The sequence below is a fragment of the Lepus europaeus genome, chromosome 6 (genome assembly GCF_033115175.1).
Source record: "Lepus europaeus isolate LE1 chromosome 6, mLepTim1.pri, whole genome shotgun sequence".
NCBI classification, from domain to species: domain Eukaryota; kingdom Metazoa; phylum Chordata; class Mammalia; order Lagomorpha; family Leporidae; genus Lepus; species Lepus europaeus.
In genome coordinates this window covers 129467053-129490872 of record NC_084832.1, presented here as the reverse complement: position 1 = coordinate 129490872, position 23820 = coordinate 129467053, and the positions used below count along the sequence as shown (strand labels likewise).

Here is a 23820-nt window from a genome sequence, read left to right as displayed (position 1 = left end):
TTCAAAACTATAAAGTGAATTTTCAAAGAATATAAATGAATTACAAATTTTAAGCTTAGAACAAATAGTTGAAAATCATTTAAAAAATCAACATCACTACTTTCAAAAATTTTCTCCCTGTTTATTGTAAAATGAACTACTAGGGACTGGTGGAGTGTTCAGTGGAGACCAGTACTCTGCAACCCCCTGCCACACTAGCTCTTTAACGCCACACACCCCTTGAGCATGGGCACAACCTGGAATGTGATGGGATTATCAAAGGAGAATAATTATGGGCATATCTGCACTCATTTTCTATTGCTGTACAATAAATACGGCACACTCAGTGTTTAATGCAATTCATTTATTCTCATAGCTGGGTATGTAGATGTGGGCACAGCTGAGCCAAGTTCTCAGCTGAGTCTCTTAGAGCTGAGACCCAGGTGTCACCCCAAGCTCGGAGGACCCTGCCGTGCTCACTCCACTGTCAGCACACTCAGCGCTTTGCTGTTGTCCAGCTGAGGTCCATTCTTCCCTCCTGGGGGGCAGCTGGAGAGTGCTCAGCTTCAGAGGCCACTCAGGTCTTAGCCAGCATGGCCCTCTCACAACACGGTTCTTCCTTCTTCAAGACCCATGAGAGAACCCGACCCTATGTAGGGGTTCACCTGACCAGGTCAGGCCCCTCCCATAGAGTCTCACTTTGATAGTCCAGGTCAGCTGGGGCCTCACCTACACCTGTGAAGTTCCTTCAACTTTGCCTTAGCAACCGGGAAGCCTGGTTTGTGGTAAGTGACTGCTAAAATAGCACACTGTGCACATGATGCTGTAAACATACATCTGTAACAGCTTTCATTATTGCTTCTATAAACTTTACATTGTTATCACTGCAGCATTCAATTTTCATGACTACCTGTTCGAGAGGACCAAAGTCTGACATTACAGGTAAAAACAAACAAAACAAAACCAAGGCTCAAAGCAGCTGAGAGTTTGTCTAAAGCTTTACAGCCACTAGTAGTGGAATCAGCCAGGCTTCTGACCAATGTCTTTGAATCCCAGAGCTCAGTGCTCTCCTGCTAAGCCTGCAGCCACTGTAGGAGCTGAGGTGACACTACCCACTGAGCCCTAAGTGCTGATGATGTGGCTCTCCTCTTATTTATTCTCAATGTTGCAGGCTCAACTCTATTTTGCACTCCACTCTGCTGCCTTGTTAAAGGAATCCATTTGGAAAAAAATTGGTTCAAAAACAGTTTAGGAAGCTGTATAAAAAAAGCCAAGCATCCATTCAAGTAAAGTTTTAGGAAGGTATCATCTCTTGCAGCAGCTGTTGAACCTTATTAAAAAAAAAAAAAAAAAAGAAAAGAAAAACAGAAAACAAATGCACCACATTACACAGCGGTCTGAAATATCCATTAGGAAAAAATGACAAATCCCACCCTTCTCACTTCTTAAATAAGTGTAAAAAATGAGTACCTTCTTAATATCTGGTCTCTTATTTTTCTTTTCATGCAGACACTGACAAGCAACAGAGTACATACTTTCAACTGAAGAGGGCTCAGCATCACTCATCTTCGTATCCACATAATCTTCAATTGTCTTTTCTTCATCTTCAATTTCTTCTTTAATGTCTAGCTTTAAAATGAGTGTTAAGACTTTGTTAAGGGCATAAAATAAAAGTGAAAGAAGTTAGAAGACAATTTAAAATCATTTGTTATTAACACGTACTCGCATCTTCCTGCCTTTTAACAGCACTGAGAATTGAAAACACACAGGACAAACTAAACGATACTTGCACATGTTTGCATTCGCATTTCTGTATCCTTTGTATGTCGTGTCGTGTGCTTACTTCTGGTGCTGCTATTCACGGGAGGAGGAGTCTGTCCCCATGCTCTCTGTGTCTACCAGGCTGGCAGCACAGGTGCTTGTTTGGGATATACCTGAGAGTGCAGCTCCAGGGTCTTTACCCACAACCCCTCCCTGCTCCTGACAAACTTCTCTAAGTTTGCAGATGTTTAACCAAAGAGGAAAAAAGGAAGGGGAAAGGGCAAAGGGCCATGCTGACAAAGCAATGAATGAAGACAGGTATAGGAGGATGGGGTAGTGGGTTGAAAGGCAGATGCCAAAGCATGTCCTTAACTACTGGAACCAATAATCCAATCCACACCCGAGGTTTTAACAATATCCATACACTAACTTGTAAAAACCACCTCTCTGGCCCAGGCTTCTCTCCTGACGTCCAACAACCAATAGAACAGGGAATTTTATTTTGATTAAGATGAAATTTTACATTTTAATGTATCACTCTCAATATTTAAATAATAACTCATCCCAATATGTGTCTTCTGTAAGTATATTCTAAAGTGTTTTATGACATTGCAAATGATATTGCATGATTATTTTCCCACTATATCATGGAAAATTTTATAATGCAGTTAGCTTTATGACACATATTTGTAACAGTATTCTAACATTCTGCATAGACACCACAACAGCTTTTCTCAAGAGTATGGCATTAGACCCTTAAGCAAATAATTGTATCTTTTGGCTTTTTAATCCTCATTCCAGGGATATAATCTGGTATATAGAAATGGTCTGAATTTGTCACACAGATTTGTTCCATGAGAAAATATAAATTAGAATAAATTCAAAGTTGTTATTTAACTAATTTTAATAACAACTGTTATACATGCTGGTATATATTGCATAAATCTTCATTTATTTCCATAAATTTCAATAAAGATTCTGTCTTTAAAACTTTTTATACAGGGGAAAAATAGGTATTTTTTTAATTTTAATTTTTAAATTTTTGACAGGCAGAGTGGACAGTGAGAGAGAGAGAGAGAGAGAGAGAGAGAGAGAAAGGTCTTCCTTTGCCGTTGGTTCACCCTCCAAAGGCCGACGTGGCCCGCGCGCTGCAGCCGGCACACCACGCCGATCCAAAGCCAGGAGCCAGGTGCTTCTCCTGGTCTCCCACATGGGTGCAGGGCCCAAGCACTTGGGCCATCCTCCACTGCACTCCCTGGCCACAGCAGAGAGCTGGCCTGGAAGAGGGGCAACCGGGACAGAATCCGGTGCCCAGGACTAGAACCCGGTGTGCCGGTGCCGCAAGGCGGAGGATTAGCCTATTGAGCCATGACGCCGGCCGGAAAAATAGGTATATTTTTATTTGGCATTCATTTCATCTATTTTATATGACTGTCAAGGAATGCCTAATACAACCAATTAAATAATGATTTCTATAATAACCTTATAAATAAAATATTCCATAACAGAAACAGATAGAGAAGGTTTATTAGGAATTCCGCTCCGATGCAAATTTGAATGGAAGTCAGATGTTTCCTTTCTGGACTAAAAATGCTGTTAGCAACCACCTAGAAAATAACAAACTCAAGGGGCCTAGAAGAATCCTTTAGTCCATTCTCACTTTACCCACAAAGGGATCAAAGAAGATACAGTGACTCTCTGAAGTCCACTAGTCTCCATGGCAGAGCTAACGTTAGAAAGGCTTACTGCTCTTTCAAGATGCCACTGTGGGACTTCCAGCAGAAAATGCTACCTCTAGATGCCAAAGTCACCTGTATACACTGAGACTGCACACGCGAAGAGAAAATGAATTTCAATTACTAGTAACTGAGGTTCACGGTGTTCATCCACAGCTGGAAGTCCAGTTATTATTTCCAGTAACACCTATGAAGACAGAAATGATCCATTAATACAACACCCCAGAAAACAGAGCAATTGGAAGCAATATGGATCTTCATTAGAAATTGATGAGCCATTTGTATACAAATCACATCTTTTAGGTATTAAAGCAGAAAGAATGTGAGCTGTGGGACTGTCTCACCATCTTTCCTCAGATACCCTGCACTCCACCATGCCCACAACCGTCCTGTTTTTTTTTTTTTTTTCAAGATTTCTTTTATTTATTTGAAAGACAGTTACAGAGAGAGGTAGAGACAGAGACAGAGACAGAGAGGTCTTTTATCTGCTGGTTCACTCCCCAGATGGCCACAACAGCCAGGCGGAGCTGCGCTGATCCGAAGCCAGGAATCAAGAGCTTCTTCCAGGTCTCCCATGTGGGTATAGGGGACCAAGGACTTATGCCATCTTCTACTGTTTTCTCAGGCCATAGCAGAGAGCTGGATCAAAAGATGAGCAGCTGGGACTAGAACTGGCGCCCATAGGGGATGCCGGTGCTTCAGGTCAGGGCATTAACCCTGTGCCACAACACCAGCCCCAACAGTCCTGTTCTATTAAGAGTCAGCCATGGGGGCAGCATTGTGGTGCAGAGGGTAAAGCCACAGCCTGCAACACTGGCATCCCATATAAGAGCTAGTTCAACTCCCAGATCTCTACTTCTGACCCAGTTCCTTACTCATGTGCCTGGGAAAGCAGTGGAAGATGGACCAAGTCTTTGGACCCTGCCACCCACATGGGCAACCAAGATGAAGTTCCAGGCTCCTGGCTTTGGCTTGGCCCAGCTCCAGTCTTTGTAGACATTTGGGGAGTGAACCAGCAGATAGAAGATCTCTTTCTTTCTGTCTCTCACTCTCTAATTTTGCCTTTCAAATATATATGTGTGGGGCAGGCACTGTGCACAGTGGGTTAAAGCTCTGGCCTGAAGTGCCGGCAGCCCATCCTAGTCCCGGCTGCTCCTCTTCCGATTCAGCTCTCTGCTATGGCCTGGGAAAGCAGCAGAAGATGGCCCAAGTCTTTGGGCCCCTGCGCCTACGTGGGAGACCTGGAAGAAGATCCTGGCTCCTGGCTTCAGATTGGCGCAGCTCCGGCCATTGAGGCCATCTGGGGAGTGAACCATCAGATGGAAGACTTCTCTCTCTCTGTGTCTCTACCTCTCTCTGTAACTTGTCTTTCAAATAAATAAAATAAATCTTTTTAAAAAAATGTGTGTGCGTGTGCGTGTGCGTGTGTGTGTGTGTATATATATGTAGTCAGCTCCATCACACAGGTGTTCTAACCATTTCCTGTCCTGCAGGAGATTCTTCACAAGAATAACTTTCCCAAGCTCTTAGGAGGACATCCGTTTCTAAACACAGCATATTCTACAAACCTGTGCCTCAGCTCCACAGAGCTAAACTTCCATTTGTGAAATACACAGGAACATGTAAGACAAAGAAAAAGTTCCCCCTTTCTCCAGCCACTCTCCACTTAACCCTTATTTCTCTTATTATATGACATGATTCACTTTACTTATTTAATTTAAATTTCATTCTAATTCATGAAGACAAGTGACAAACTCTTGCAGTGATTTCAAAAGGCAACTCAACGATTTTGTACAGTGAGGGATGTTGTATACACTCACAAATAACTAGAGGTTAATGTGAACAGTTTATATCTTTTCAGAAGATGGCTGAGCAATACAGTATCTTATAGAATCCTGGAGTTTCACAACTAGAGCAGAATGAATACTGTTACTAATTACACATGAGGTGGAACTCACCACTCCAAAGCTGTAGATGTCGGATTTCGGTGTTATTTCTCCTCGCAACGCTTCAGGCGCCATGTAAGCTGTTGTTCCCACAATTCTGCTGGTCATCACTGTCTGGGCAAACTTCTCAGATGCACGTGCAAGCCCAAAGTCAGATATTTTGGCAGTAAAGGCTTTGTCTAGTAAGATATTTGCACTGAAAAAGTTGAAGGTTTGGAGAAAAAGTGTTTTTCTTACCAGGGAAGTCAAATAGTTCTGCCTACACATGTATACTGACTGAGTGTGCCATTTTATAGAATACTTCAAGTAAGCCTGAAATTTGTGTAAATAAATCCAGAATTCAGATTACAAAACAGGGAGATAATTATCTTTTGTTTTTTTAGGATAAATTTTTAAGAGAATAAAAATGGAATAAAACTGCCCACATTAGAGGCAAACATTTGTCTTATTCTACAAATATAGGTTCCCATAGTCTTCCAAAGAACCCTTTAAAATTACTTCCTTGATATTTCTCAATTCATTTTTTAAAACATTTATTTATTTATTTGAAAGTCAGAGTTACACATAGAGAGAGAGGTGTTTCATCCCCTGGTTCACTCCTCAAATGACCACAATAGCCAGGGCTGGGCCAGGCCAAAGTCAGGAGCCTGGAGCTTTATCCAGGTCTCCTATGTGGGTGCAGGAGCCCAAGCGCTTGAACCATCCTCCACTGCTTTCCCAGGTGCATTACTAGGGAGCTCCGTTGGGAGTGGGGCAGCCAGGACTAGAACTGGCACCCAATTGGGTTGCTGGCTTTGTAGATGGCAGCTTTATCTGCTACACCCAACGCCAGCTCCTGACATTTCTCAATTCATTTAAAAATGAGTTTCCAGGGGGCCGGCATTGTGGCATAAGGAGTTAAGCCATTGCCTGATCCAGCTCCCTCCCCATGTGCCTGTGAAATAGTGGAAAATGGTCCAAGTGCTTGGGTCTCTGTGCCCATGTGAGAGAAGCACCTGGCTCCTGGTTGTGGCTTGGCTCACCAGCTGCTGTGGCCATTTGGGATGTAAACCAGAAGATGGAAGACCTCTCTCTTTCTCTCCCTCTCTCTTTCTGTATAACTCTGCCTTTCAAAAAAATCTTAAAAAAAAAAAAAGTTTCCAATCAAAGCATCTCAATTATTCAACTGTTTAAACTACTTTGTCTGTTCCATATGTACTCTTTTGAAGCTGAAGATTAGGATCAAAAGCTCTTCATTCTACATATTCATAGTCTCACTCAATAAAGTCTTACCGAAACTTCTCATCTTTCATAGTATTTAGGCTCAATGCCTGGCATGGGGCATAGAATCTTGTCTGTGTCAAAGGCATTTGAATAATATTTTAAAAATCAATAAATGCTATATAATTTTAACAGTAGGTATGAAATGCTAAGAGAACCATGTGTCTGCAAGAACTGGGGAAAATTCCAAAGAGAAGGTGAAAGCTTAGTCTGGAGGAATTCCCTGAAGCTGACGGTTGCTCAGAAAACAGAGCAGTGCATTGCAGAGTCCTGTACAGAATGAATACACCATGAAAGCATATGGTGTACAGGACCAACATCAAGAAACTAGTGTCCACGGCCATGCTGGGCATCTGAACTTCATTCTGTAAGCAACAGGAACCAGCTGAAGACTCACAGCACACATCAGACTTAACTCTTAGGAGGACACTCTGTGAATAGATGAGAACTCATCTGTGAACAGATGAGAACTGGTACACACTGGCTTCAGGTTCACAAAGAGGGTTTATAGTAAAGCGAGTAGAAGATTGGCAAACTGGAAGTGCAAACCTCGAGGCAGCTGCAGGCCTGTGTAATTTGTATGACACAGGCAGTCAATCTTTAGCCTGAGCGACAGCGCATTAGGGACTTGACTGATCAGAAAGGAAACAGGAAGGTTTTGACTGAGGGTTGCTGAAGACAATGAGTTTGATCACTGACGAGTTGATGGGAAGGCTCCGGTGGGACAACCAAATGAGGTACTACAGGCATGGGGTCCCTGAAAACACAGGACTGGAGGCTGTGTACAGACTTGAGTCTCTTTGCCTACAGAGAGAGAGTTAGAGTTAAGATAATATCATGCAGCAAGAACATGGGATAACAAGGCAAAGACATGAGGAAAAGCCAGTTCCTAAGGATGAGAATGAGATCAGACCCTCTGCTTGGGCTCCCTCCTACATTCTTAGGAACCTTACTCTGTAAGCTGTCTCATCTCTGTCTTCCACAGAATCTTTTCCTGCTTTTCTGGACCCTGAGTACGAGCAAGCTTTAATCTCTGCTATCTTAAAGCATTTCCTGGGTGGTGTGTCTACTTGCACCTAACACCCGTCAGCAGCCAAAGGTCTGGGAGACTTGTCTGTCCTTCCTCCTGGGCTCTTGCGCTCCCACTTCCTCTGCAACCCCCAGTGGCTCTTCTGAATGCTCCCTTTTGGGACACCCCTTCCGTGTTTCCAGGGACCCACTCTGGTCCTGTTATCATCTCACTTTTGTGTGCAGGTACTTTCTGAGACTATTTTTGGGGATCTTCTCTTCCTCTTAGCCACTAACTCTTGGGGCTCCTTGGGACTTAATCCCAGGCTGTTTTCTTAATTTCTCTCTCCCTCAAGGTGAACACAACCATATAGCATCTCTACACAAGTAATAGACATATTTATGCCTTCGGCTCAGCTGTCTTTCAGCTCCACATCTGCATAGCCCACTGTCTAGTTAACACCACCACTCCCACACCTTAAGAAAACAGCAAACACAACACGTACAAAGAACTCACATTTTTCTCCCACTCCTAACTTGCTCCTCTTTCATTCCTTTTTGGACAAGTCAATCAGGCCACGTGCATTCCAGAGCGCAGGTCTGGAAGCTGTCATTCTAGGAGTCACTCTTAACACACTTCTCTCATATACCCCTCCCTTCCCCAAGCCAAGCTATCGGCAAGCACTGCCATCTCCCTCTTGGATCTGTGCACTTCTCTTCCTAGAACCTGCCCCCACCAAGACTTTGCTGATCGCCTACTACCTGGCCATCTTACACACTGTTCCCTTCTCTGGTGTCCAGTTCCTCTGCAGGGCTTGTGTGGCAGCACAGCCAGGTAAGCCAACACCTGCAATACTAGTGTCCTATATCGGAGCACCTGTTTGAATCCTAGCTGCTCTGCTTCTGATTCAGCTTCCTGCTCATGCTCCTGAGAAGGAGCACGTGCTGGCCCCTGCCGCCCATGTGGGAAACCAGGATGGAGTTCCTGGCTTCTGCCTACCCCAGCCCCAAATGTTTCAGTCATTTGAGGAATGAAGTAGTAGATGGAAAATCTTTCACTTTCTCTCTCCCTTTCTGTCGTTTTGCCTTTCAAATAAATAAATCTTAAAAAAAGAAAAGACATGATTTCTGCAAAGCTTAGACACAACACCACATCCCAACACAGTCTTGGGTGGTGTCTCATTACACTTCTGAGTCCCACAGCTTGCAGCTCGTGCCCACTGCCATCATCTCTCCTCACATCTCCTGCATTTTCCACATGCCAATCATGCTGATTTACTTCATTGCTTAACCCAGTATACTCCAGGATTCCCTTCACTGCTAAAATCACAAATACAGTTCCTTCAGCCTAGAATGTTCTTTTCTTCTTTCATAGCTGCCCTCATGTCATGAAGACTTATTTCCTGCTCATTTTTAAAAACTCAGCTTAAATATCACTTCCTTGGGAGCCCTCCTTTATACTAACACTATTACAATACAATAAAATTCTATAATCTTGTGAAGATCTGATGGAAGCCAATTCTGTATATGATGCTTTTGCTATCTATTCCATGTACATTCCCTACTGTAGGGAAATACTTAACCAGAGAAAAACATCAGCAGGAGAGCTGAAAGCACTCACAGAGGATGACAGTGATTCAGAAAAGAATATTGACCCACAAACCAAGAAAGGATCAAATCTACACAAGGTGAAATGGTCAAGGAAAGAGTAACCCGCTCTTAAAACAAAGAGCCAGGCTAAGTGGGGTGAGTCCTAACAGTCGGTCACTGGATTTGTGGGAGAGGAGACTACAGAGGTCCTTCATGGAAAGAGCTCTCCCAGACTGACGAGGAAAAGGCCCAGAGGCTCTAGGCTGGGACACACATGTCAGCAGGGAACAGAATGACCAAGAGCATATTATTCTTTGAAAGTGACTGTCTCTAAGCTCTTCAATAGCAGCATTTACCTTTTAATATCTCTATGAATATGATGATTTTCGTGTAAAAAACTGATGCCAGCAGCAGCACCCTGAGCAATGTTCCATCTTGTGTGCCATGAAAGTGGTGCTGTATCATCCTTACAAAGAAATAAACCAATTAAAAAGAGGAGGAAAAAAGAAAAAGAATTTATGGAAAACATTTAACAGAGAATATACTGGCACTTTAACAGGTTCATTGGAAATGGAATTATTTTCTGCACCAATTTAAATTTATGTCTTAATTCCGCTGTCCTACAAACCTTTTGACATATCCTCATATTATTTTGTCAACAATGAAAAATGATATTATTAGTAAGAATTTAAGATGACAATTTTTTTAAGTTCTTAAATATCCAAGGTGGTTTAGCATTTCTTATTTGAAGATCAAAATATGAAACAGAATCTTTTGAGACTGGCGCTGTGGTACAGCGGGTTAAAGCCCCAGTCTGCAGCACTGGCATTCAATATGGGCACTGGTTGAAGTCCTAGCTGCTCCATTTCCAATCCAGCTCTCTGCTATGGCCTGGGAAGGCAGTAAAAGACAGCTCAAGTTCTTGGGCCCCTGCACCCGTGTAGGAGACCCAGAGTAAACTCTTGGCTCCTGGCTTCAGATTGGCCCAGCTCCAGTCGTTGTGGCCATTTGGAGAGTGGACAAGCAGATGGAAGACCTTTCTCTCTCTCTCTCTCCCTGCTTCAGCCTCTCTGTAACTCTGCCTTTCAAATAAATAAATAACTCTTAATAAAAAAAAAAACAAAAAAACAAAAAAACCAGAATCTTTAAAGTCTAGCCTCGGTGGATAATTTCACATTTTAGATCATCACCTAGAGAAATGGCAACTCAGTCATTTACATATCACTTGTACAATTTCCTAAAGGAGGAGAAACACCAACTTAAATGTGGTTTAAATACCCTAGCACAGTAACAGAAATCCTCATGGCCTGATGAACAGGGATCTTACCAGGCACAACAATCTGTCCAGCAATGAGCCATTGGGCATGTAGACATACACGAGGCAGAGATCATCTCCATCCCTTGAGAAACCAAGCAGTTGTACCAAGTTTTCATGCTGGCACCTGTGACAAAGAGTTTGCAAAGGAAAATTACTACATTATATACTTATACACTCAGCTATAGACCAGAAGTTATTTAATTTAGAGCTTTAACAGAAGAACAAGAAAACAGTGTTCTATATCATTAACAATATGTTTACAGTATCTTTATATTTATTTTAGCTATTCTAATTTTATGTAGACATTTTTTTCCAGTCAACACTGATCAACATTAGAAGCAAAACCTTTCAATTTGATAACAAAAGCTCAGTGATTCAGACCACGGGAACTTGCCACAGTTTGGCTAAGGGCTAGGTGATAGTTACCTCTGCACAGCAAAATTTTCAATGATGGCACAAACAAAAATTTCAATTTCGTTCAAACATAACACTTTTAAGAATTCACCAATACTCTAAAAGCGCTGATGTACTGATGCCGTCTTTAATTTACATGTTTCTGATCTCCAATCATACCTGATTATTTAGGCCCTAGCTTGAGTTTCTTTATTTAGCTGAGAGTAGAGAAACAAGAGAGTTATGGTATGACAGCACAAATCTGGGTCCAGAAGGAAGCAGACTAGGTTCAGAATGCACAAGTCCCACATAGAGAACAAGCTCACCACATCCTGGATCAGTCACCCTCACTGAGCCTCTCTTCCTTTACCTACTCTATGCAGAAAATACTATCTGTGAGAATTAGGTGAGCAAATAGAAATGAACGACCATTAATTATTTATACAGTCATCTGGGCATATTTGAAAAGTCCTTTAAAAATTGTATGTATTCAGGGCCGGCGCCGCGGCTCAATAGGCTAATCCTCTACCTTGCGGCGGCGGCACACCGGGTTCTAGTCCCAGTCGGGGCGCCGGATTCTGTCCCGGTTGCCCCTCTTCCAGGCCAGCTCTCTGCTGTGGCCAGGGAAGGCAGTGGAGGATGGCCCAAGTGCTTGGGCCCTGCACCCCATGGGAGACCAGGAAAAGCACCTGGCTCCTGCCATCGGATCAGCGTGGTGCGCTGGCCGCAGCGCGCCAACCGCGGCGGCCATTGGAGGGTGAACCAATGGCAAAGGAAGACCTTTCTCTCTGTCTCTCTCTCTCTCACTGTCCACTCTGCCTGTAAAAAAATAAAATAAAATAAAAATTGTATGTATTCTGAACTGGTTCTTCTAGGAATTCATTCTCACGAAATAAACAGAATTGTGTTTAAAGAACTCTAAAGGAGCCTTAATTTATAATATTGAAAATTAAAAACAAATACAGTAGGGTGATGGTTAATCAAACACGACCTTCATGCTTGCTGTAAAACTATACGATACTTTTAAAAAGTTTTCAAATTTTTATGACTAGGGAAATACTGCATGCATCATAAAGCAGAACACTGAAATATTAGCAATGGTTCTCAATGATATACTCAAGATGGCTTCCATTGTTGTAAAAATATTTTCCCGCCTGTATTTCCAAGATTATCTACTTTGTACAAGTTAGTTTTAGGATGGGAGAGTGAGTTTTAGGGGTGAGAAGAATAACTTCTTGGAAGAAAAAAGAGTTTTGATGTTTCCACTGTATAATATTTTACTGTGCATGAATCAACTCCATTCTATTAATTCTTCTTGCAGTTAAAGAAGCAAAATTGGTGACTTACAGACAGGGCAATTATGGGTGAAATTTGGCAAATTCCATTAAGATTCAGATTAGAAACAAAGAACTGGGTGGATCTGGATTTGAATCCCATCTAGCACTTAGTGGCTTTGTGACCTTGGCAAGTTACTTTGCTGTCTCAATTTAAAAGACAGAAAATGGCTGGAAGAGTTTTTGTGAGGATTAAGTAAGATTATGCATATGAAGTACACAGCACAGTGTCTGAGGAACTGGATGCACTCAATTATCAACCACAGTAATTATGAGTAATCATCCTGATCTGTCCCTCCTCCCTTCCTGATGGTGCCAGTGATATCCCACTCTACGGGGTGGACACTCTCAGCAACCCTGCACCTAACCCTTCCCTAGCTCCTTTATGGCCATCAGCTTCTACCAAAGGGCCTACTCTATAAATGGGTCTTTTAAAATTCTCTTTACAATTAGTATCTCATGAATTCTGGAAGCAGACAATATGGTAATGGAAGACAGCTGAAATTCCGCACAACTTTATTATGCTTTAAAACATTGCTATGTAATCTACAGGAATGGGAGTTAAGTAGAGAAATACAGAGATAGAACTACTTTCAATTCTTTTCATCTCAATGCTATACTTCAATCTCATGTTCTTGCAAGATCACTAGTTCATGGCACACTCTGGGTAAGAAACACGTTCCTTACACGTGATCTTGTTGTCTGACTCCACACTACCAAATGAACACTTACTTTGCCATTACTTTTATTTCTTGTTCAAACTGTTGTTTCAGTTCTTCAGTACTAATATCAACCATCTGAAAAAAGAAACAAATATATGATATAATACAACACAATTACTCTTGGCTCATTGGCTCAGCTGATTAGCTCTCATTTCATAAAAAAAAGTAAGGTTTTATTCTGTTAATTGTGTAGAACAAATGAGATAGATAAATAAATATTAGTGATTTGCCCAAGGTCTCGTGGCTATGAAAAGAAAAGTAAAAATTAAAAAAAAAAAAAAGAAATAGACCTCACTGAGATGAAAAACAAAATGATTTAAGCACATCAAAAATCTGAGGAAACATTATGTTACAGAAAAAGTGCACAAGCAAATCTGAATGCAAAAGAAAACAAAACCTCCCAAAGTATTTGCCACATAAGTGACAAAGAGTAGCTATCTTCATCATACACCTTTGAATTCCACTGATATTTTTAGGATCTAACTGCAGATTTAGAATAGAACAAGTCAATAAATAACAGCAAACATTCAGTAGAAATAAGTAGAAAGGACACAGACAAGAAACATTTCAATCTTTTTTCTTTAATTTGTATTTTCTAAACTATTTTTAAAAGAGAAAAGTAATGCAAGCCAAGTTTTATAAAATATTCTTTGGATCTTACCATTTTAACTTTGATTATACATGAAGAATCATTGAAAGCAGGGCTTCTCTACTAAAATTAGAAGTATGATCATATCTATGTGTCCACACCCACATTTTTCAAATATTAAGAACTATGAGAGATCAGAGTTGTGGCTCAGTGGCTTAAGCTGCTGCTTATGACACTGGCATCCTGTATTGGAGTACTGGTTCAAGTACCAGCTACTCTGCTTCCAATCCAGCTCCCTGCTAATGTGGAAAGCAGTGGATGATGGTTCAAGTACTTGAGGTCCAGTTACTCATATGAAGTTCCCAGTCCTGGTTTCAGTCTGGTCCAGACCAGGCCACTGCAGCCATGTGGGGAATGAGTCAGGGAATGGAGGCTCTCCCTCTCTCCCTGTCTCTTCTCTCTACTGCTCTGTCTCTTAAATTAATATTTTTTCTTTAAAAAACAAACAAAAAACTATGAGCTTGGAATGACATTTATTTATAGAAAATACATCCTGAAATACTGTATTTCCTTAAGATTAGGTTTAAACTTGTGACACAGTGCTAGTAAGTGACTCTCCAGATACTCCTTTTATTCCAGAGAACATACTTACTGCTGCAAGCTTCTTCACTGCCACGGGAGTGTTGCGCAAGCAGCCTTTGTATACCACGCCAAAGCCCCCCTCACCCATCTTGTTACCACCAAGAGAAATGGGTCGTTCATCAAAGTTATTAGTGATACTCCTCAATTCATAAAAGGAGAAGCTGTGAAAACCTGTAACGTCAACAGGAGAAATGTGCTTAAATAAAAAAGAACTTGCTTTCAGTAATTCAAGTATTTTCTCTACTTGAAGATTCCCCATCTTTTTGCAAATATTTTACACTTTTAGACTAGAAAAGATAGGAGAGGGTAAGCCATTATTAAAATGTGAATAGTGTGCTTTAGCTTGAGAATTCTGTTTGCTGATCCTACTCACCAAATAACTTAGTCATGCATTGAGAATTCTAGTTCTGGGTTAGGGTGTTGTCGTTAAGAAACAACTCTTTCAAGTTATAGAAACATGTACTTACATTTTTGATATGTTCTATAGTTGTTTGCCTGCCATATTGCCCACAATCACTGATCATAGAGTGATTATAATATAATGAAGAAAGTATTTAATAAACGAGGCCGGCGCCGTGGCTCAACAGGCTAAATCCTCCGCCTTGCGGCGCCGGCACACCGGGTTCTAGTCCCGGTTGGGGCGCCAGATTCTATCCCGGTTGCCCCTCTTCCAGGCCAGCTCTCTGCTATGGCCCAGGAAGGCAGTGGAGGATGGCCCAAGTCTTTGGGCCCTGCACCCGCATGGGAGACCAGGAGAAGCACCTGGTTCCTGGCTTCGGATCAGCGCGATGCGCCGGCCGCAGTGGCCATTGGAGGGTGAACCTACAGCAAAGAAAGACCTTTCTCTCTGTCTCTCTTTCTCACTATCCACTCTGCCTGTCCAAAAAAAAAAAAAAAAGAAAGTATTTAATAAACGAGAAGGGAAAACACCCACAATAGGTCTACTGCTTCTGCCAGAATAGGAGAGATTGATTTTGAGTGATGATACTCTTTTAAAAGTATGATTTACTTACTTATTTTATTTATTTCTTATTTTCATTTTTGTTTGAAAAGCAGAGAGAGATCTTCTATCTACTAGTTCATTTCCCAAATGAACACACAGAGCTGGGCCAGGCCAAACTCAGGAGCCTAGAACTCAGTCTGGGTCTCCCACATGGGTGGCATGGATCCAAGTACTTGAGCCATCGCCTGCTGCCTTCCAGGGAGCACACTAGCAAGATGCTAGACTCAGGAGATGAGTGAGGACCCAAACCTATGTACAATGATATGCAATGTAGATATCCCAAGCATGGTCTTAACCATTGTCTCAAATTCCCCCTCTGCACCCCAGCCCCAAGAATGACAGTCTTCAAATCCTCAAGTGGAAAGCACTACAAACATTACTTACGTGCGTCACTAACTCCTAGACTTTTATTTTCTGGACTTGAGGAGTCAGGAAGTACACAGCTTTTTTCAAGATTCTGTACAGGTATCACTGATGTCTTGTCTTTGCCATGAAAAGGCATCAGTTTCTGCTGAACTGTTACAGCCTCCTTAGCAGGTAATGTGCTGACAGTTTTGGGGAGAGCATCTGCCAGACAAAACAAGGTACAAGTTGTTCTTCCAATAGAAAAAATCATTTGTGAAGAAGTTAAACCAGTAACTCAAGTCATTTAAAATCACTCCAGTTCTCCCGGGTGGGCGCTATACTGTCACAGTACACACCAGGAGATATCTAGGAAGGGTCTGTAAGTTATGACAAAGATGGGTAGAGAGGGTAAGGCAGCATTTTCACCAAGTGGCCCATGAATTACTTGCATCAGAGGCCCTGAAGTACCTGTTTAAAGCACTCCCAAAATCCTAAGTATATCCAGAATGGCACCTAGAAATAACATGTTTAACAAGAACCCCCAGTGAGTGTTACACCGGACAAAGGTTGAGAACCACTAGTATAAACAGCATCCAAAAGGGTTCTGGAGGAAAGTAACAAGATACTAAGTTACCAGAGAACACAGTAGGGAGGTCACCATCACAGAGTCCTCTCAGAGGAGAAGCCAAAGACAAAAAAATGCAAGAGCTCAAAAAGAGAACTACCTTCCTACACCCTTAACTAGGTATCTGGGGATGACATCCTTCAGAACTTTCCACAGGCACAACACTACTTCATTGGTGGGACACAACTCAGTCTTGAAGCTCTCCCACCTCAACAGCAGAGTCTGTAGGGGCCGGGGTCTGGAGTGGTTCCCAGAGGAGAGAAAAGTGCCAAAAACAAAGGGAATCTGGGATGTAAGGCTTTTCTACTAGAGAAGCAGAAACGTTTCTGTTGCTGCCATTCATCTTGCCACCTGAATTGTTGACATCCTGGTCACACTCAGTTTACCTGGTAGCAAAAGACTTGCAGGAGCGAAAAACTCATTTTGGATCAAAAGATCCACAAGATCACCAACTGTGCAATTCGTCGTGCCCCAATCAAACAGTAATTCGCACGTGGGACTTTTTCCAGTTTGAAGTAATGCTTCAAATCTCCTTAAAAGCAAGTAACAAAGAAGCAAAATAAGTAAATTGAGTCCACATGAAAATGGGAGTCATGTCCCCATGCCCTGTCTCACTCATAGCACCTGCTATGATACTCAAGGAAAGAGACAGAGAATTAGGGAGAAATACCCAGAGACAGAACAGGCAGAGGGAAAAGGTCCGACAAAGTTAATGACATAGTTAACACATACTGAGCGCTCACTGAGCATTCACACAGCAGCTCCAGGATGCACACGTGGCTTTATCTGAAGATAGCATGATCATCATGCTGACAAATGAGAAAGCCAGGCTCAGCGAGGTCAAGTAACCAGCCCATAGCCACACAGCTAAAAAGATGCAGCCAAGCTGAGATAAAGATTTGGATCTCGCTTGACATAGGATGCTCATTACTTAGCTACATTACTCCCTACTTAACTAACTCTGCATAAAAATTTTAAATAAATCAGCCCATATACTTGAAGAAACAGACTATGCATAAACTTAAAATATCCCTTTGATCTTAACTATATTCCTAATGAATTGATCTTTCATTGCATTTTAAATAATTAACAATTAGTTTTGAAATGCTTTAAAAACCAGCACTGTTTTTCTGTTTTTGAAAGTTCACAGGAAAGCTAAAATAATAATATCATGAAAAACCATTTACCCTTCACCCAGATTCACCACTGACTGAGTTGGTAACACTTTGCAATTTCAATGCTCTTGGAGTGCTCTCTTTCAGGTCAGTGTGTGTGTGTGTGTGTGTGTGTGTGTGTGAGGAGAGTAGGCCAGATGTCCTTGGAGCACAGGCCTGATGGCTGAGACGTATCTGAATATTTTCTCATGGTTACATTCAGGTTAAAATTCTGGCAGAGACATTGTGCAGGTGATCCATGTCCTTTCCACCTTACCAACTCCAGAGGCATTTTGTACAGTTAAGTGTGATGCTGTCCAATCACTTTTTAGAGAGAGTATCTCATACTTTACAAAAGTCCCTTTTCTCTCAGTAATTCATAGCCTTGGAATCTTCTGCCTGTCTCATTCACTAACAACCAAATAAAGTTTCTGACATAGGTTTTAACTGCAATGACTAAGTAAACTGCATTTATATTTTACACTAAAGCAAGCAGAGAGGAGTGGAGCAGAAAAATGGAAATCATCTGAAGACAGAGTCAGAAACCCAGTTAAGATCTAAGGATTCTGTTCTTGTGTATGTTCTCTTTCCAAGCAACAACTTTCAAATTCAATTAGAACAACCCCCCAAACATGTTGTCAGAACACATTATCAATTCACAGACTTGGAAATGCAGGCTCCAGAACTTACTAGTTCTTGTAGCAACCTTCTGTTCTCTCAATCTGGAAATGAGAAGTGTGAGGCACAGTGAACTGCTCTGGGCTCACCAGTCCGAGCCCATGAGCAAAGGTGGGAATCTTGATTCTAAACCAAAAAACTTATTTGCAAGATCACATTACCAGCTTAGCTGATATACTGGAGAATAATGCAGTAACTGCACACAGAAAGAGGTTTCCCATCACATGATTTCCTCTACTGTAGAGTTTATTTTCTTCAGTACATCATCAGAAAGTATCAATATCTACAAACCTCTCTAGATCGTGAACTAAGAATTTGAAAAGAAAAAGAATCTTGTCACCTGATGTGCAATTGATTGTATCTGTCATCCCCAGATGGTTTCTTAATAGCTGCAGCTAATTTCTTCCATCCTTCTTGAGGATCAATAAAATCTGACAGCTTCCGAATCAATCCAACATTGAGGCAGCGCACATAGGTCGATGGTGATATGGGTTTGTTCATCTTTTATGCCTAAAACATGGAAAGTACTCATTAGGATTTCATAGTTTTAGAGACAACATTCATAAACGTACACTTCACACTGTGTTGCATCATATGAAATGCTGGCAACAGACTATACCAATGTCAACTAGCTGACATCCTAAGAAGAAATTAGAATTGTAGTTTATTTGTCTAATTGAAGGACTTTTTTCTGACACTGAGATTTTTCCAAGTGGATCTTAGACAAAGGAGCAAAAGCTTAAATTTATCAGAAAAATTCCTATGAGCATACTCAGAAATCAAATCTATTTTTTAAAGATTTTTATTTATTTATTTGACAGATAGAGTTAGGCAGTGAGAGAGAGAGAAACAGAGACAAAAGTCTTCCTTCCGTTGGTTCACTCCCCAAATGGCCACCATGGCCGGCGCTGCGCCGATCCAAAACCAGGAGCCAGGTGCCTCCTCCTGGTCTCCCATGTGGGTGCAGGAGCCCAAGCAGTTGGGCCATCCTCCACTGCCCTCCCGGGCCACAGTGGAGAGCTGGACTGGAAGAGGAGCAACTGGGACAGAACCGGCGCCCATATGGGATGCTGGTACCGCATGCAGAGGATTAACCAAGTGAGCCACGGCACCGGCCCCTCAAATCTATTTAAAAAAGAGATTTGCATTTCATCTTAAAATATTTCTATCAATACTTATTAACTACTAACAATTTATACAACATTCTTTGGTACAAGTAAATAAAAAATGTACTAGCATCCAAAGATAAGGCCTACCCACCTGCTTTTGACACAGCATGCACTCCCTGAGCCCTGCAGCTATTGCTGAGCCTGGGAAATCTGCCTGACCACCACAGTTTTTCCTTATCACGCCCAAATCTGTGGTTCACCATGAGCTTCTCTCTCAATTTCCTTAATCCGTTTTTTTGCTATTCCACTCTGGAGAGCTGCAGCCAGGGAGAAGTCTGACAACGTGACTTGTACATCAGAGCTGCTAAAAACAGCTGTAAAAGAACTTACTGTCTGAACAGACTGGGTGAATACAAACTCATGGGGACCCCTTTCCATGGGGCCTTCCACGTGCTGTTCATACTTTCGTTCCTTCTCCCTGCCCTCAGTGAATGTGTCCTGCCTTTCCCTCTTTCCAAGTGGTCATTACTTGTTCTCCATGTTCCTTAATTTCAGTATGTGGTGATATTTCCTTCCTATTAAGACAGATTCAGATATCTGCATTATTTCTGCCTCCTTATATGTTTTTTTTTTATTTTCAAGAAAACACTTACTGGAGTAAATAATACATTCATTTGGCACAAAATTCAATACATTCATATGGCACAAAATTCAAAAGCTAGAAGAGCAGAGGCAGATCCCTGTATCCTAGGTTACCAAGTTAGTAGGTTTTCAGTCTTCTCTTTGGTCTTCCTTCTTTGGTCAACGTCCCCTCCATCCAGAGACTTCTCATCACTGCACACCATACTGTAATCCTGTATTTGCTTGCTGACACTTACTATCTATCTGTCTCCTCCCTTAGACTTTAAGCTCCATGAGCTCAGGGATCATGCCTTTACTAACAGATACATCCTGACCTGCACACTGCAGACACTGGTGTTGTTAATTATTTACTTCAGGAATGAATAAACCATTGCCAAATACCATACTAGGTGACATATTTCACTATATACATTTATATAGTTTTTTCCCAATTTGCATTTCCATGGACTTTTTGAAGACCCCTCATGGATGCCCAGAAATTCTAAAGTAGAGAATCTAGAATTCTACTTTAAAAACACATTTCTATACCAGTCCCAACCACTTATCTGGAAAAACATAAGCCAAAATATCAACAGTGGTTATCACTTAATGATTTTTATTTTTTATTTATTTATTTTTTTTGACAGGCAGAGTTAGACAGTGAGACAGTGAGAGAGAAAGAGAGAGAGAGAGAGAGAGAGAGAGAGAAAGGTCTTCCTTTTTCCGTTGGTTCATCTCCCAAGTGGCCACCACGGCTGGCGCATTGTGCCGATTCGAAGCCAGGAGCCAGGTGCTTCCTCCTGGTCTCCCATGCGGGTGCAGGGCCCAAGGACCTGGAACATCCTCCACTGCACTCCCGGGCCACAGCAGAGAGCTGGCCTGGAAGAGGAGCAACCGGGACAGAATCGGGCGCCCCAACTGGGACTAGAAGCCGGGGTGCAGGTGCTGCAGGCAGAGGATTAGCCTATTGAGCCGCGGCACCGGCCCACTTAATGATTTTTATGGTGTTTTTTTTTTTTTTTTCTCCACCTTGTTCATCCTCATTTTCAACGACAAAAATACAATGCTTGTGCAGAAAAAAATAAAAAGTGTCATCTTTCAAACTGCTCCAGGTTTATTTAAGCACACTTAGGATTAACAGACATTGATTAGGACATCCTGGGTACAGATACAGAGATAACTATCTTTAGGACTGTTTTCTCACAGCTCTTCCCACAGAAGGAAACCATTCATAGTTTCAAAGAAGACAACTCAGACTAGTAGGAAAGGTGGGGTGGCCTGAGAGAAACACACTAAAAAGAGTCTGCATTGGAACCCAGTGCCTTCCTCCTCATGCATATCTTCAGACACAACAACTACTGTGCCCCAAATAAGAGCTGCTTGTCACACGAAACAAGGACATTTCCAGACTCCATTATCGGCCCTCCAGTCAGAGGGAGAGACAGGACAAGGAGGAGGGAAGATGTTCTTTGAGGCTGAGTCCCGGGGCCATCTGTGCTCTGGACCTTGGTTTCCTCATGTGGAAAGCAGAGACAGGCTCACCCAAGGCACACTGTGAGAATTAAAACCAACAAATGCAACAGACTTGCTCTGTCACATCATGGCCACCCAAAAAAAGGTAGCAATCAATATTTTCTGGCAGAAGTTACTCTTACATCAGAGTTAAAACTAAGAAACGCGCAGTTGTATTTAAGCTCTGCATTCTGAATGCTGGGGAGGAGCCACCTGGGGTGCAAGTAACTGTCCGAGGATACAGCTGGGCTTCTCAGAACCGTTAACCCACTTACAACCTCTCCAGCGACAGGTCCGAGAACACAGCTGGACTTCTCAGAACTTTTAGCCCACTTACAACCTCTCCAGCGACAGGTCCGAGAACACAGCTGGGCTTCTCAGAACCGTTAACCCACGGACCACCTCTCCAGCGACGGGTCTGAGAACACAGCTGGACTTCTCAGAACTTTTAGCCCACTTACAACCTCTCCAGCGACAGGTCCGAGAACACAGCTGGACTTCTCAGAACTTTTAGCCCACTTACAACCTCTCCAGCGACAGGTCCGAGATACAGCTGGGCTTCTCAGAACCGTTAACCCACGGACCACCTCTCCAGCGACAGGTCCGAGAGCACAGCTGGGCTTCTCAGAACCGTTAACCCACGGACAACCTCTCCAGCGACAGGTCCGAGAACACAGCTGGGCTTCTCAGAACTTTTAGCCCACTTACAACCTCTCCAGTGGCAGGTCCGAGAACACAGCTGGGCTTCTCAGAACCGTTAACCCACGGACCACCTCTCCAGCGACAGGTCCGAGAACACAGCTGGGCTTCTCAGAACCGTTAACCCACGGACCACCTCTCCAGCGACAGGTCCGAGAGCACAGCTGGGCTTCTCAGAACCGTTAACCCACGGACAACCTCTCCAGCGACAGGTCCGAGAACACAGCTGGACTTCTCAGAACTTTTAGCCCACTTACAACCTCTCCAGCGACAGGTCCGAGAACACAGCTGGGCTTCTCAGAACCGTTAATCCACTTACAACCTCTCCAGCGACGGGTCTGAGAACACAGCTGGACTTCTCAGAACTTTTAGCCCACTTACAACCTCTCCAGCGACAGGTCCGAGAACACAGCTGGACTTCTCAGAACTTTTAGCCCACTTACAACCTCTCCAGCGACAGGTCCGAGAACACAGCTGGGCTTCTCAGAACTTTTAGCCCACTTACAACCTCTCCAGTGGCAGGTCCGAGAACACAGCTGGGCTTCTCAGAACCGTTAACCCACGGACCACCTCTCCAGCGACAGGTCCGAGAACACAGCTGGGCTTCTCAGAACCGTTAACCCACGGACCACCTCTCCAGCGACAGGTCCGAGAGCACAGCTGGGCTTCTCAGAACCGTTAACCCACGGACAACCTCTCCAGCGACAGGTCCGAGAACACAGCTGGGCTTCTCAGAACCGTTAACCCACGGACCACCTCTCCAGCGACAGGTCCGAGAACACAGCTGGGCTTCTCAGAACCTTTGACCCATCTACAACCTCTCCAGAGACAGGTCCGAGAACACAGCTGGGCTTCTCAGAACCGTTGACCCATCTACAACCTCTCCAGCGACAGGTCCGAGAACACAGCTGGGCTTCTCAGAACCGTTAACCCACGGACCACCTCTCCAGCGACAGGTCCGAGAGCACAGCTGGGCTTCTCAGAACCGTTGACCCATCTACAACCTCTCCAGCGACAGGTCTCGCGTCCAGGTGCTCCTCAGCAGGATGCCTGGCGAGGCTCGGGCCTCCGGGGCGCACACCACACTGTCGCCAGGACCGAGAGCTGACGACGCCCCGAACTGAGGAGACAGCGGACACACGCCGGAGCGCCGCGAATGCAACCCGCACGCAGCCTAGGCGCACACGGACGGAACTCCACGCTAAGTCATTTCAAAGGCTTCGGACGTGCTGACGCAGACAATATGGCATCACCAAGTCCCTACTGAGGTCTCCTCGCTGCTGAACATGGACGGAGGCCTTGCAGGTAAAGCCCTGGAAGAGTTCTGTATCTGACGGGAGGAGCGCCAGCCAGGTAACGCTCGAGCGCCCAGACCGCCGCACGGCCGTGCGGAGCTCCCCGCGAGGGGCTGCGCCGCGCCGGCCGCGTCGCCTGTGAGGAGGGCGCGCGCGGCGCGGGCCAGGTCTGGGCTCCGCCTCGGTCCCCGTCGGGATTTGCCCTCGGGCCGTGGCCCCTGCTTCCCGTCCTCCGCACGTCCCGCCCACTCCCGGAAGCCGGCCCGCGCAGCTCCGCGGCGGGAGCGCGCCGTCTCGGGGCCCGGTCCCCGGCGGGCCGACGTCGGGACCCCTCCGAGCCCGGAACCGCTTACCTGCCGTGCGCTGAGGTCCGGCGCCAGCAGACGCCACCGCTGAGGAAGCGACTCCCTGGGCGCCTGGGGGCGGGGCGGGCAGGAGGCCACGCCCCAGGGCGCCACGCCCCCCGCCGCTTCCGGCTGGTCGTCACGTGGGGCCGCGAGC

The 23820-nt window shown here is 43.8% G+C and overlaps 1 protein-coding gene across 1 annotated transcript; it reads right to left on the bottom strand.

The window, feature by feature from the left end:
• Window positions 1-328: 328 nt before the first annotated feature.
• Window positions 329-23752, bottom strand: IRAK4 (interleukin 1 receptor associated kinase 4). Its single transcript, XM_062195098.1, has 12 exons — window positions 23673-23752; window positions 18424-18593; window positions 16638-16783; window positions 15666-15848; window positions 14289-14449; window positions 13058-13122; window positions 10608-10722; window positions 9637-9746; window positions 5435-5618; window positions 3601-3663; window positions 1450-1608; window positions 329-1309 (listed from the first exon to the last, which is right to left on the bottom strand). Exons 2-12 carry the CDS (start codon window positions 18582-18584, stop codon window positions 1274-1276), a joined length of 1383 nt encoding a protein of 460 aa, XP_062051082.1. The 5' UTR covers window positions 18585-18593; window positions 23673-23752; the 3' UTR covers window positions 329-1273.
• Window positions 23753-23820: the final 68 nt, after the last annotated feature.

Excerpts from the sequence above, each read along its gene's own strand:
- IRAK4 (XM_062195098.1), bottom strand. The coding sequence starts at position 18,584 with ATGAACAAACCCATATCACCATCGACCTATGTGCGCTGCCTCAATGTT. Across the intron at positions 5,619-9,636 it reads ATTCATAGAGATATTAAAAG|TGCAAATATCTTACTAGACA; the intron begins GTAAATGCTGCT and ends CAACTTTTTCAG. Across the intron at positions 1,310-1,449 it reads AGAGACCAGATATTAAGAAG|GTTCAACAGCTGCTGCAAGA; the intron begins GTACTCATTTTT and ends TTTTTTAATAAG.